The sequence below is a fragment of the Pogona vitticeps genome, chromosome 2, assembly GCF_051106095.1.
Source record: "Pogona vitticeps strain Pit_001003342236 chromosome 2, PviZW2.1, whole genome shotgun sequence".
In the NCBI taxonomy this organism is placed as follows: Eukaryota; Metazoa; Chordata; class Lepidosauria; order Squamata; family Agamidae; genus Pogona; species Pogona vitticeps.
Window position 1 is genome coordinate 263,706,645 of NC_135784.1, and position 14,762 is coordinate 263,721,406.

General features: G+C 40.7%; 1 protein-coding gene across 2 annotated transcripts in view; it reads left to right on the forward strand.

Annotated features, from left to right (window-relative positions):
* ST8SIA4 (ST8 alpha-N-acetyl-neuraminide alpha-2,8-sialyltransferase 4) overlaps window positions 1–14,762 on the forward strand; it is a 129,962-nt gene that overhangs the window by 80,056 nt on the left and 35,144 nt on the right. The window contains exon 5 of one of the 2 annotated variants that reach the window (XM_078386284.1): window positions 3,041–3,925. The exons of the other annotated variant lie outside the window; for it this stretch is intronic. Coding sequence (XP_078242410.1) covers window positions 3,041–3,131 — 91 coding nt within the window. The 3' untranslated portion in view covers window positions 3,132–3,925. Of the gene's footprint in view, window positions 1–3,040; window positions 3,926–14,762 lie in introns of those variants that run through there. 2 annotated transcript variants of the gene reach the window in all.

A 14,762-nucleotide genomic window follows, 5' to 3' on the forward strand; every position in this document is an offset into this window, starting at 1 on the left:
AAGCCATGAAGTTAGCAAGGAGATGGCTAGAGAGTAGGTGGGAGAGACCTGTCAGAACATAACTTGGTTGTGGTAAAGATCTTGACCAGGAGATACGCCAATGCCTAAAATCAGCAAGAAAGGCTTTCACTATTAAGATCATTAGTGAGGCTGTGAACCAACAAGTGGAGCTTCTCCGGGTGGTTCATGACCTCACTAACCCCGGTCAGCAACGGCCTCATCCTGGTGATTTCACCAGCAATCAATTTGCAGACTTTTAAAAATCTAAAATTGAGGCCATCCGATGTAATCTGAACTCCATGGACAGTTTGTTTGATTAGTTTGAAACCTCTGGTGCATTATCTGTCTGTTTGGTTCAGTTTCAGCCTATAATATCGAAGGAGAGGCCTCCAGGGCACTGGTATGCTGCAGACCTAACACCTCTGTGGTCATCTCTTGCCCATCATGACTTTTAAAAGCAACCGATGGGATTACCACAGACTGAGCCATCAACATCAAAAATGCTTCATTGAGGAAGGGTTATTTCTCCTCCCCCCATGTAAGGGAAGCTATTACACAGCCCAATTTGAAACGGGTGAATTTGGCAATGGACAATCTAAATAATTTTAAGCCTGTTGTCAATTTTCCTTTTATGGGCAAGATAATTGAGCAGGTGGTGGAGCAGCTCAAGTTGAACCTGGAGGAGAGGAATTGCCTTAATCAATTCCAGTCTGCATTCAGACCATGGCATAGTACCAAGCCGGTACTGGTTGTGCTGCTCATTGAACTTTTAAAGGAAGGAATAAAGAATGAGGTAGAAATAACCTGTTGGTGCTGCTGGATCGCTCAGCAGTGTTCCATGCCATTGACCACAGTATCCTCCTGGATAGACTGTCGGATATGCAAATGGGTTGGGGCTGGCGCTCAGAATGGTCTAGTCCTTCCTCGATGGTTGTGTCTAAATGCAGCTTAGGAAAGAATTGTTGGCCTCTTGGAGCCTCAGTTGTGGGCTGCCCCAGAGGTTGTCAGTCTCTCCAATCCTTTTTGACATCTACACAAAGCTACTGGGAGAGCTCATCCGAAGATTTGGAGTGCATTGCCATCACAATGCAGGTGAAACACATGCAATGCAGGTAAAATGCATACTCTCCTTTACATTCTGTGCAGTGGATGCCGTCTGGGTGCTTGCCTTGGTTCTTGAATCGACCAAGGCAACTAGACTGAAACTGAAGCTGGATAAGATGGATACATTTCCTCTGAGGTGCCCTTCTGACAGGTTGGGGGACCGTCTTCCTTCTTCCACTTAGGAATTGAATTCAGAATCTGGGCACATTCCTGGATACAGCTCTCTCATAGGATTCCCAGACTGAATCACATCCAGGTCAGCCTTCAACCAACTGAGGCTGATTGCTCAGCTCCACCCCTATTTGGAGAAGGGGCCCCTGAAGACGTTGGTGCATGCACTGATGATCTCCAAGATTGACTTCCATAATGCTTTCTGTGTGGGGGGGCCTTTCCTTGAGATTGATCCAGAAACTACAGCAGATCAAGAATGCAGCTGCCAGGCTGATGTTGCATGTGAACAAACTTGACCACATCTCCCCAGTCCTGACGTGTCTGCATTGGTTACCTGTCATGTTCCAGGCTGAGTTAAAGATTTTGGTTCTTACCTACAAAGTGCTCCATAATTTGGGCCTTGTTACTTGTCACAGCACTTTTTCACAAGAACATCGACCCACACCACCAGATCCTTGCAGGCCATACCCCTACTGGTTCTCACACCAAAGGGTTGTGGCACCATCCCTTTGGTGTGGGCTTCTGGTTGAGCTGCACCTGACTCGCTCCCTTTCAACCTTTAAGAGGTTGTATAAACCAATGCTTTTAAAAGAGGCTTCCAGTTGCATCCTCTGATGAATTTGCCAGAATTATGCTACCCTCCAAAATATTGCTTGATGCTCTTGGTGTGTTTGTTTCAGGGTGTTTATTGATTTGGTTTGGTTTTATTATTTTGTTTCTTTATTCTTTTTTTACTGTTTATTTCTTTTATTGTATAGTAATATTATATATTATACATATAATAAATATTGTATTTTCTTTGTATGTTAATTGCAAATTATGCTTCTCACTAATCGGGTGGTATCATAGTTGAATAAAGAAATAAATAAATTCTTGGTTTATAATATGTTGCCGTATTGTATACATTTTGAGATGGGGCCTCCTGTCTATTATATTAAGAGCTGTTCTCTGGACAGTTGAACATCATATTTTTGCATTTTGTTTCTGTTAGCTTTTGCTGATTTTCTTTTATGGTTTGTAATCCATTATTGACAAAATAATTGAGGTGGGCTGTGTGCTGTGGATTCAAGATTAACAGTGAGAAGTTGAAATAGTAATTGAAAGACGAGATTAAAATAATTGCTTTTTCTAGCTAAATGTTAGTGCCAGGCAGGTTAATTGTAAAGTAATTCCAATTTCCTAGATGCAAATATAGCCTTGAAATGTGATGGGAGTTAAGTTTTCAGAAATGTGAAATGGCAACTTATATAGAGGCCTAAAATTAATTGCAATCATGCTTCTTCGAAATTAGGTTTTGTGTTGAATTCTGTAGTGATGTACTTTATGGTTTGTGGTTCATCGTGAAGAGACCTGTTGCTGTTATCCAGGGTTTTTATGTCTCACGTCCAAATGTGAGCACAGAGTTTCACAAGTGCTAGACAAACTGTATTCACTTCTCTATGCTACAGGTTCAAAGGCCAGTGCCTTGTTGAAGTAAACTATGAATGCTTATTTATGTGCTCATATCAAGTAGACCCCATATGGTATTTGATCTGTATTGGAGGTATTATAGGTATAATGGATAGGTAGATAGATTTTTGTATATCAGTCATGCATTCTCCATATTTTCTGTTGCTTTCTTTCTATCTATCTTTGGGTCAAACTGGATAATGCAGTTAGCATACCATCAAAAATTCAGATGGCAAACAATGATTTGTTTCTTATGTGTTATTTTTGTTTTGTGATTGGTTGTTGGGAGGTTACAGCTTTCATTTGCATTTTTTAGGCATGGAGCTTTGAAGGAATTGCATACCCAGAAGGAAAGTGTGATGGAAGATGTAGTACAACTCTTCTTTTACATTTCTCTCCAATATTAGAAACGAAGGAGGAAAAATCTATGAGGCATTGGACAGCTTGGAAAATTAGTTTTGAAAATAAATGCACTGGCATACTGATGCCACCAGTGATTAGAATCAGAACACCATCCTAACACTGGTCAACAATGAATGACTTCAATATGCTATTATTTTCATTTTTCTCAAAAGTAACTTCCTCAGCTCTGCCCTAGACAACCATTAGGATGTGAAGATTCCTAAGTGGAGGAGGGCCTGGAGGGACTTTCAGAGGAGATAGTGGCAAATGGAATAATTCTTTGGAAGAGAGGGCTTGTGCCACATTGATGCTCCATAATCCAAACTACAGTCTTGAAATTATTGCTTCAATAGCTAGGAGACTTCAGTCCTATACACACATGCTGCAATGATATCCTTGCTTGCCCAAAAGTAGGTCCTGCTGGGTTTATTTGATTTACTCCTCCATAGACATATGCATAAAAGATTGTTCAGTTCACGAAGAGATAAATTGATGTTTCTGTTTTCATGGTATCTTGACCTGCCCTTTATGTGAATAGGCATCTCCCCCCTTCTGTGTGACTTAAAGAGGTTTTCTGTCTGGTTTGCCCGCACCATGTATAGCCTAAAAATCGTTCAAGGCCTTTCAGCTCTTTTTATTTCATTACAAGTCTCTAAAGCAAATATCTTTAAAACCTTAAAAAAGAGAGATACTTAGAATTCAGAGATGTGAGCTATTGTGCCTTGTCTAGTGCTCTAGTTAGATGGGAATATTTGAGACAATGCCAGAATGTAATAAAATCATATTTCACTTCCCCTGTGTTAAACAACAATATTTAATTTCTTCTTCCCAGCTCTGTTGGGAAAGAATGGAAAAAGATCCTTATACCCTCCTTTTAAATTACTGTACTGTACATGTTTGTTTCTAGTATACATCCTTGGATGAAATGAAGTGTGTTCAGACCTTCTTATTTATTCCTGTTAATGAGGAACACAACATGTGGGATATCCTGGTTTTTTTAAATTCCTTCTGTAAGGCCATGTGTTTCCCATTCTTTTTTGTGAAAGACAATAAGATACTCTTTCCTGACTTCCTACCAAATGGTGTGAATACGTCAATTGGATAATATGAGAACCATGACTATTTATAAATAGTTTTCCAGGGAGAATTCTATTTTTGTTTTGTAAAATAATGGCGTACAGCTGTGTCACAAAAGACTCACCTGAGTGTGAACAAGTGGACATGTGTACAGAATAAAGCATCATCACTGTGGCTGTGTGATACAAAGTTTGGGAACTGAATGAAAATCATCACTTTTCATGAGAAATACAGAAAAGCGATCGTGTGTTTCTCTTCCACTTTTTGAAAATTTCCCATCATGTAAGGTGTGGTTACTAAAGAATATCTTCAATATTTCCTCTCTGTCTCCTCATGTTGTTGAGTGTTTTGCCATTGATTTTGCTGAAGATCAGACTGTGAGGCTGATTAAATAAAATGATAACATTTGGCATCCTGTAGTAAGTTGGTAATTTACCGTTAGGGTGATTTTTTTTCCTGTAAAAATGACCTTAAAGTTTGCTTTCTAAATACTAAAAGAAAGATCTATGTGAAAGGTCTCCCATTTTCTAAGGAGAAAAAAACCTGAAGAGTTTTTTTTAAAAAATGTGGCAGAATGGGGTGTGTATAACAATGTCACTTTCATTATCCCTTATTGTACACTGTTGGAGGAAACATTGTTGGCTGTATGTAGTTCTCTGGGAGCCCAAAATCATTATCGCACACACAAACACCTTTGGAACTGCTGGCTAGTACAACCATATCCAAAAGATTTTAGAAATGAGACTTGGCTACAATGTAAAGCAGTGAGTGTCATTTCTTCAGTGTTGTCACATGAAAAGTATATACTGTACTGTATGTACAGAGAGAGAGAGATGTGATATGTGATATATAGATATAGATAACTTAGAAAGGCTTCTTGTACCCTCTGGGAATATAGTGCCAATTTTTCTGTCTATGAGGAGGCCTTAAAGTGAAGGACGGTTTTTTAAATAAAAATCTTTAATTTTGTAAAGCTGTAAGAAAAAATTGAAGTGGTGTCATGGGAGTGCTACATCAAGGACTAATGAGCAGAGTGTGTGTCTCCTATACATCTAGAAATCACCCACTCCTGTTGTACAACACCTGAGAACAGGTGGGTTTTCCTACAGGGATCCCACCATCAGTTTTATTTCAGACAAAATGAATTTTCAAAACGTTCAAAAATAGCCTCATATACTGAACATCAAAATAGTCTAGACACTGGATTAGTAGCTCTTTTAGGCAAGACATTAACTGACTCAACGCATGTTTTCTGGTGAAAAGAGTTCATTTTTTCCAAAAACAATCTGCCCTGTACCAGTCAGCAACCCAGCTCACACGGTAGTTTGAGGAACAATTCTTTGGGATATTAATGAACATCTTCATCAGATTACATGGGGTTTTATCAATATATTGAATCAAGAGAAATATATAATGATTTCTGGTTTGCTATTCCAGAGAAGTATTAGAGTTGTTTAAAAATAATTTACCAATTGTCTTGGAAAATAATTTCAAAATTACCTTTAAATCATACTAGAAGTTTGACTTGTAAAATGCCAGAACCATTTATTATGTGTTAAAGTGGTCTAAGAGAAGCAGTGTAAAAACTTAAATCTTTCTCACCCTCTGTGCTAACTGTGCTGCTTTCACTTGGAAACCTCCAGATCAAGGAGGACAACTTGACTTGGAATGGTGGGAGAGACATCATCTTCTTCAGTCCATGCCTCCTTCCATGATCCACTTAATAGAGCACAGTATTCTATCCCACTTACATTGGAAGATGACATAGGGTGGTTCCATCTTGGTTTATGATACAAGTATGGTTGAATGCAGAAGGTAACAATTGCTTTAAGTGAGTTCCAGGCTTACTGGGTGACTTTGGTCAAACTACTGCATTATTGTTGGAGAGGGGGTTGAGAATCATAAAGAACAGAAGTAGTTATGCACAGGGCTTGAAATTTTTTTGAATGTCTCACTGGTCAGTCAAAAATTTCACCAGTCAGCAGGACTGGACTATGCAATTTATTGGGATTGGGAATCACTGATTTATACCCTCAGACTTGGGTTGCTTTATTACCTGCGTGCCTGTAGGGTCATGAAGCTTGTACAGTGGTGCCTCAACTTACAAACTTAATTGGTTCCAGAACTCCGGTCGTAACTCAAAATGGTTGTAAGTCGAAGCACCATTTCCCATATGAATGCATTGAAATGCAATTAAGCCGTTCCGGCCGAAGAAAAAAAATCACCAAAACCCCCCACAAAAAACCACTGAAAGACCCATCGGAAATGTGATTAATCCGTTCCGGCCGAAGGGAGAAAAAGAAAAAGAAAAGCAAACAAACCGTGCAAGACCCTTCGGAAATGCAATAAAAGCAAAAAGCAAACAAACCATGCAAGATCCTTCAGAAATGCAAAATAAGCAAAGCAGAAAGCAAATTGTGCAAGACCCTTCGGAAATACAAAATAAGCAAAGCAGAAAGCAAACAAACCCCACAAGACCCATCGGAAATGGGGGGGACAAACAAACCCTAGACCCATCGGAAATGGGGGGAAAAACGAACCCTGCAAGACCCATTGGAAAATGGGGGGAAAAACCCACAAAAACAAACAAACCGTGCAAGACCCATCACAGCATAGAAATATAATCCCACCACCCAGCCCAAAACCATGCTGCAAAACCCACCCAGAACAGTTTTTAAAAAGTAGAAAGCAGCACCTTACCAGGCAGTCCGGAGCCTCCTCCGATCACACACTCTCTAACTGCTGGGGCAAAAGAGCTACAAAGAAGCAGCATGTTCGCCACCAACGGTTAGCAATTTGAATTCCCCACCTTTTTTCCCTGCCTTTTTCTGGTGTGACTTGAAGCTTCGGTCACAAGTAGAAGCAAAATTTTGCGGCCGGAGCAGGTGATATGTCGGAATGTTCATAAGTCGAGGCAGCACTGTATTTTGAATGCCTTTTTTTTAATGTCTCCAGCAAAAAGAAAATTGAAAGCAAAAGCTCCTGGCCTCTTAAGGAGCCACGGTTAAAATTGGGAGCAGGGAATCTCCATATTTTCCAGCATGGGACTACTCTGCATTCTCCTGCAGAGCTATATCTCTATGTACTGCTCGAACTCTCTTCTCATGAGAAGAGGACAGTTTTCCTTTTGCAATGGGAGGGGGAGGGGAGGACTGCAGGATAGGAGAGAGAGAAACAGACGGAGGGTAAGGAGGCAGGGAGGGAGGGAGCTGTGACTCGTTGAGCAGCATTTTTCACTCGTCACAGACAAGTGGATGAGTGAATTTTTCAATCCCTGGTTATATATGTAATGTAAAAAGTGGGAATGTAAATTAAAATATCAGTATTGCATATAATCACATCCAGATCCAACTATGGGGCTATACATCTGTGTAAATCTTTCTGTGACTATATGTGTAACTAGATAGGGGATCGTGTTCATGTGTACACCATAGCCTGATCCATCAGCTGATGTTAACATTTTGCACAAGCAGTTATCTAATAAGCTACAGTGGGTCCTTGACTTACAAACTTAATCTGTTCCGGAAGTCCGTTCGTAACCCGAAAAGTTTGTAACTCAAATCAGCATTTCCCATAGGAATGCAATGAAAACCATTTAATCCGTTCCGGCTGTTTTTTAGTTCTTAAGTCGAGGGGCAGTTCGCAAGTTGATTCATTAGTTCCCATAGGAACTAATGCAAAGCTGCTTAATCCGTTCCTACCACTAGGGGCAGAATTTTGTTCTTTTTTTCTCCCCCCCTTCCCCTTTTTTTTATTCGTAAATTGATTCCGCATTCGCAAGTAGGATCTATAGTTTCCTATGAGATCGTAACCCGAAACGTTCACAACTAGGGCCGTTCATAAGTCGAGGGCCCACTGTATTCAAAAGAAAAAGCAAAGTCCCCTCCCCCTCTATCACACACATTTGGCCAGTATCCAGTCAAGTATCCACTAATAGTTTGCCCTCCAAGGGTAGTAATGTGAAATTTCACTGCTTTTGAAAGCATTTCTGTTGTGCAAGCAGTGGTCTCCATGAAGAAAACCACCCATGTGCGTGCCAGTGACAATGCTTGTGCAGATAGGACAGTTCGAAGTTATAGTACTACAATGGTGAGAGTTTTTGCTAGCTGAATCACAGTAATATACTGGCTATTGTCTTTACCTTTCAAACAGCTGATGTGTGATTGCAGCTTTATACATGTCACCCTCGTGGCTCTGTGTCTATTGATTGCCATACTTGAGTGCTTTGCTTTTTATTGCAATTGATACTTCCTTTGTTTGTTTAAAGGGTTGCCTTTTCTTTTAATGCATTGTGGTTCTTTTGGTTGGCAAATGAGGCACCAGTGGGATATGCAGCAGTTAAATCAATAGCTTTTATATTTGATTAATTGGGCCTGTTTAAAGTCTAAGCATCTATAATGGATATTTGATATGATAGTCTTGAAAAGGGATGCTTTGCATTACATAGATTAAAGGGGATGATGTCAGGATTTATTTATTTAACAAATTAAATTTTGGACTGCCCAGTAACCAAAACAGATAAAGAAACACAGCATATAAAATTTCAGTAAAATTGCACAGAATAATATCAGGAATGGCGATGAAAATATTCTACCTCACAAAGTCACCATCAAAAAGGAAAAAAGTCCAAATTATTTATTATGTTTATACCTTTCCTTTATTCTGTGATCAAGCTCAAGGTGATATAAACAAGTGGTTGTTGGGGGGGGGGGCTCTATCCCATGAAATGCAAAAAGTATTTATTATTTGAAGGGATACAAACGTACTGTGACCAAGTGTAGTAAATCACACTAGAGTAGGCCCATTAAATCAATGTGGATTTAGCGAGTCAGCTACTCTGTAAGTCCCATTGGGTCTATTCTAGTTACATCTTACTGTACTGAAGTAATCTGCATTTAGAGTAGGTCCACTTGAATACATATATGGAACTTATGGAGGAGTTGACTCATTGTGCTAAAGTAATTTGCACAACCCCCCCCCCATTGATTCAGTGAGTCTAGTCTAGTGCTATTTACTACACTAAGCAACAGGATTTTGGCCGGTGCAGTGCAGTGGCATGCGCTATGTGGATGAATTATTCTGCAGCTCGCCTCCACCTTCACCCCAAGATCCTGAAGACATGTACATGGGACTACCAGCTGTCCTCCTATTCAGTCACTGAGTAGCACCAGATATTCTTAGTATGCTTTTAGATGTCTTGGTAAATTCAAGTTCAAACATTATAGTATAATGTTTGAACTTTGAACTATAAAAAGGTTAATTGGCCTCTCTACTAACTTAATGGAGCCTTGTGGCACAGTGGTTAAACCGCTGTACTGCAGCTAAAACTCTGCTCAAGACCTGAGGTTCAAATCCCAGGTAGCCGGCTCAAGGTTGACTCAGCCTTCTAGCCTTCTGAGGTCGGTAAAATGAGTACCCAGCTCGCTTGGGGGGGGGGGCAATGTGTAGCCTGCATAATTAAATTGTAAACCGCCCAGAGAGTGCTTGAAGCACTATGGGGCGGTATATAAGCAGCACGCTTTGCTTTTTCGCTTTGCTTAATGTTTACTAAGTTTAAATTCAACATTTATTTAAAGTAGTAGTACTTCATAATTTATTATGTGTCTTATGTGATGCCATACTATACACAGGTTATAGAATACTAGGGGTGGTGTAGGAAATATAGTGTGTGTACTATCAACCTTCATTTGTGCTAGGAGTTGCTCTGTTCTGTTCTGTTCTGTTCTGTGAGATTGCATCATTGTGTCATGACAACTGTTTGATGACATCAAGAGGGTCACAGGTCACTTGATTCCCAGATATTTAACAAGGAATACGTTATACAGGATGCCAGCTTTGCAACTAGAAACCAAGGTTCTTTAAGAGCTATGCTAGTGCTTCCTAATCTTGGCTGCCCAGATTTTCTTGGCCTACAACTCCCAGAAATCTTGTCTAGCACAGCTAGGGGTGAAGGCTTGTATTCCAAGAACATCTGGGGATCCAAGGTTGGTGATTGAGATGGGGATATACATACTTGTTTATGAATACAAAAGATTCCCATCCCACCTGCAACTAATGTGGGTCCGGCCCCTGGAACCGTCCTGGCCACTCATGCACCACCACACCAGGCAGTATCCTGCGCTTCCACCATTTGCAGAAGTAGCTCCTCTGTCTCCCTGCTTGGCTGGCCACTCCAGTCAGGAGGCGGGTTGACAGGTCCTCCCACATACTGAGTGGCCAGCTGAGCAGGGAAGTGGAGGAATTACTTCCTCAATTGGTGGGGAGAGTGGGACACTGGTGGCAGCGTGACACATGGGTGGAAAGACTGGCTCTTGGGGCCAAACCCCCATTAGTTGCAGCTGGGATGGGGATATTCATATTAGTAACTGAATATGAATATCTCCATCTTTAGTTGGGAACCATTGAGCTATACTATGCCTCTTTATGCTACGACAGGACTTCTGCAGCTTGCAAGTTGGAAATTAGCTTACATTTGTTCAGTAACATGTCCTTGGGAAACAGAAGGCTACATTTAAAGTTTGACTGTGAAAGCATAATAGCTTTAAAGAACGTGTCTCTGGAGGGGTAACATGTTATAGCTTCTGATTATGAAGATGGTGTCTTGTATAGATTTGCCCTCAGAGAGGCTGTAAATTTGTAACTTCCATGTGCACATTGGACACCAGCAATGTACTGGGCAGTACCTCCCCCCCCCAAAAAAAAAATAACTACAGGTACTAGGCTGAAATCAGTTTGGGCAGTATTTGTGTAATCATACCCATTGTACTTGTGATTCAGACAGTTTATGCTTCCAGAGAGACTGTCATCATGTGTGTACTGTTAGTTGCACAACTCTGACTCCATTCTAACTCAACTAGATTACAGCACTGACATCCTGAACCATGGTAAAACTTTAGCCTTTTAATACCTGGCAGTGTGATTTAGAGGGAAGCTCAGAAAAGTCTAGAGGCCCCTTGGGTGTCTTTATTTACTCCAGGGTCATAATTCTCTGCCATTTATAGGCTCTAACCTGAGATCTGCAATAGTTACAATGTATGTGGGTTGAGGCAACACAAAGGTATATTGTTTCTGTACCTTATTTTACTTTGCAATAATGTGTTCTATCCATATGCACTATTTATATTCACAGTCCTTAAACTGGATCACTCATATGCCAGAGTTCCACTCAGCAGCTTTTCACTGATGCAGAAAACCAAGATTTTTCCATATTTCTCTAACTCGAGTCATCCTGACAATCAAACTACAATCCAAAAGACAGTTTGACATGAGCTGATCCCTTGCAAATTTGTTTGTGCTGGTTCCTTGGTCCCGGCCAGCTAGAAGTATGCATATATGACTGTTATTGTATGACAAAACATTGTCATACACTGAAAACACTTGCACTGGATGGTACACCAAACCTGGATTCTTAAATCACACAATCACTTTGGCACAGGCGAGGAGAGGTTTTCAATGTTCTACAAACTCGGGATGGGCCCCTTTTACTAGACAGACTGAGGAACAAAGTATATGAAATTCCAGCTTCACAATTAGAACCTGATTAAAATTACTCCTCCAGAGATAAATTCCTTCATGTCTGCACAGTCAGAAAGCATATGAAACCTGTACAGTAATTACATCTCTGTGACCAGTCACAAACTCATCTGCAAATTGTGGAGCTCCAGAAACCTTGTTTTGCTCTTAAAGTAGCTCCATTTCTTTTTGCTTCGTTTATTCTGATCCTGAAAATGATCTTCTATAGTAGTGGTCCCCAACCTTGGGCCTCCAGATGTTCTTGGACTTCAGCTCCCAGAAATCCTGGCCAGGAGAGGTGATGGTGAAGGCTTCTGGGAGTTGTAGTCAAAAAACATCTGGAGGCCCAAGGTTGGGGACCACTGTTCTATAGAACACAGTAAAGTTTTCAAGTTTTATGCCTAACAGGAAATTCCCAACAGAGGTAGGGAGCCAAAAGCTGGATACATGATCCCAGACCCCATCAGCTCCTCCCGTCATCTTTTTGCATTCAGTACAAATGTCTGAAAGGGGACTTATACAATTCTTCAGGAAAATATACGTAGAAATGCCCCTGTGACTAGAAGCTCTATGTGCTCATCTATGTGTCAAGTGTCAATCGGGGGTTGGGGGCCTCTGCTTTAGATGACAGAATAAGAATGCAAAAGAATCTTGGCAAACTAGGACAAAATGTGAAATTCACCAGGGATAAATATAAAGTACTGTGTTTTTTCGTGTATACGACCCCCCCAATGTATAAGACTACCTCCTAATTTTGATACTTGCCAGAGGCGGAGGAGCAGTTAATGGGCAACTGCTCCTCCACCTCCGTCTCCTGCTGCTGCTGCCTCTGCCGCCCGATCACCTCCTCCATTGCAACTGCTGGGGTTCACCTCCAGCCCATGTCGTCGCCGGCTTGTCCCCCCTTGTCCCAAAGGGAATGCTGGAGGAAGCAATGCGGCGGCAGCAGTCAATACGCAGCAGCAAGAGGCGCACAAGTGCGCATGAGTGCTCCTTTGCCTCCGCCTCCTGCTGCTGCCTCTGCCACCGGAGGGGACAAGGCAGCCAAATGAGCTAGAGGTGAGCCCTGGCAGTCTCACTGAAGGAGGCAATGGGTGGCGGCAGCAAGAGGCACGTGAATGCTCTTTTGCCTCCATCTCCATCTGGAAGTTAAAAATCCTGCTGCTGCCTCCACCGCCGGAGGAGACAAGGTGATGACGTGAGCTCTGGAGGAGGCAATTGGGCGGTGGCGGCAGCAGTCAATGAGCAGCAGCAAGAGGTGCCCGAGCGCGCATGAGTGCTCCTTTGCCTCTGCCTCCTTCCATGTATAAAATGACCCTCAATTTTTCCCTTAATTATTTTAGGAAACTGTGTCATTTTATACACAGAAAAATATGGTACTCTTCAGCTTTTGTACTACATCCAGTTCTGGACAGTTTGAGAAGAATATTTACAGGATGGATCATGTCCATAGCAGGATGTCAAAGACAGTGCAGGGTTTGGAAACCAAATCCTGCCAGGGAAGGCCAATAGTCAAGAGCTTTTGAGAGCTGTATTTCAACACACCTCAACAACCAAAAGTTGAGAGCAAATGCTGTAGAGCAGCCATTCTCAACAGAGGCTGTATAGCCCCTGGGGGAGCCCTGGCACATTGGAATCAGTTCTTCGCACACCACCTTATTCATTATATGACTTACACAATCCTTATTTGGCCTATATTTCTTTCATATTTTGTTTATGGGCAAAAAAAAATGTTGAGAATGGCTGCTCAGAGTCTAGGGAATATTACCATAAGCTTAGGAATCACTGAGTTTGATCCAGTGTCTTAGTTTTTCTTGACTACCTTCTGAAGTCCTAATGAGAACAGCCCTTGAAATGCAAATGGGAGTTTTAGATTTATGCCATAACTGTGATAGGAATGGAGACAATTAGCTTCTCCTTCTCACGTCAGGTATTGTCTTAGGTGCTATAGTATTAATATAGCAAAAGCTGTGTATCTTAGAAGTCTAATTGGTACTTAATTTTAATTGCATAACAGAAAAGAAATAGAAAATAATAAGTGGTAAAACAGTGAGCGAATGTAGGTTTGGCTTCTGTTGTGGGTAAGATTATCAGGTAACAATCCTGTATCTACTTGTCAATTCAAGCCCTAGGCATTTCAGAGGATTTTTAGCTAACACAGTAACCCTGAGGATCAAGCTGGATTACTGCTTCTAGAGTTAAACGAAAAATTGATATGCAGGACAACACAATTAAAATGATAGGGAAGGTTACTTTTCCTCAGTGGTTGCTAGTTTGTGCTCAAACTAGGCTAACCTCTAACTAGTAAATATTTTCTATAGCACACTGATACAATAATTGCTAGGAAAAATGTTCAAAATACTGCTTTTAAAAGATTAACTAGTGTCTCTTCTGTATGAAGAACATCAGCCTATGTTTGCTATGTGTAACTTCTGCATAACTTCTCAATATATTTATTATTTGAAGAAACATGTCTTTGAATATTTGTCTGATTCATCAGTTCCTTCCCTGTTTATTGTCAGTGGAATTGCACCAGCTATATTTTCCCCCACTGGCTTTACTGTAAACATTTACAAAGTACATTTACTATTTGGCACAGATGACAAATCATGTAGCAGAAGAATGATTAAAATATCTGCATTCTGCAGATGTTTTTAGAGAAGCTGATGCTTTTTTAAAAATAAACTTTTATCCCTAATATATTTAAAAGGCAACTTATTCTGAAATATTTCAAAGGGCCTCCTTAAAACCCAAGGGACTGTGCTTTTGTTTTTACATGCTAATGAAAATTCTTTATAAAACTTAAGTTTTACCTTCATTTTTTTTTAAGTGAAAGCATAAATTCCTGGCAGACACTTAGTCCATTTTGGTACAGAGTGTTAATTCCATTGTTATAAAGAAATATATATGGTGCACTGGTAAAAACCATTGCCTCATTATTTTTATGAAAAGGGCTGCAAAACAAAGATAAGTGGGTTTGGCTCTCATATTACCCAGAAGGCACAACACATTCAGCCTAAGAAAAATAGTACTGCATTAGAATGCAT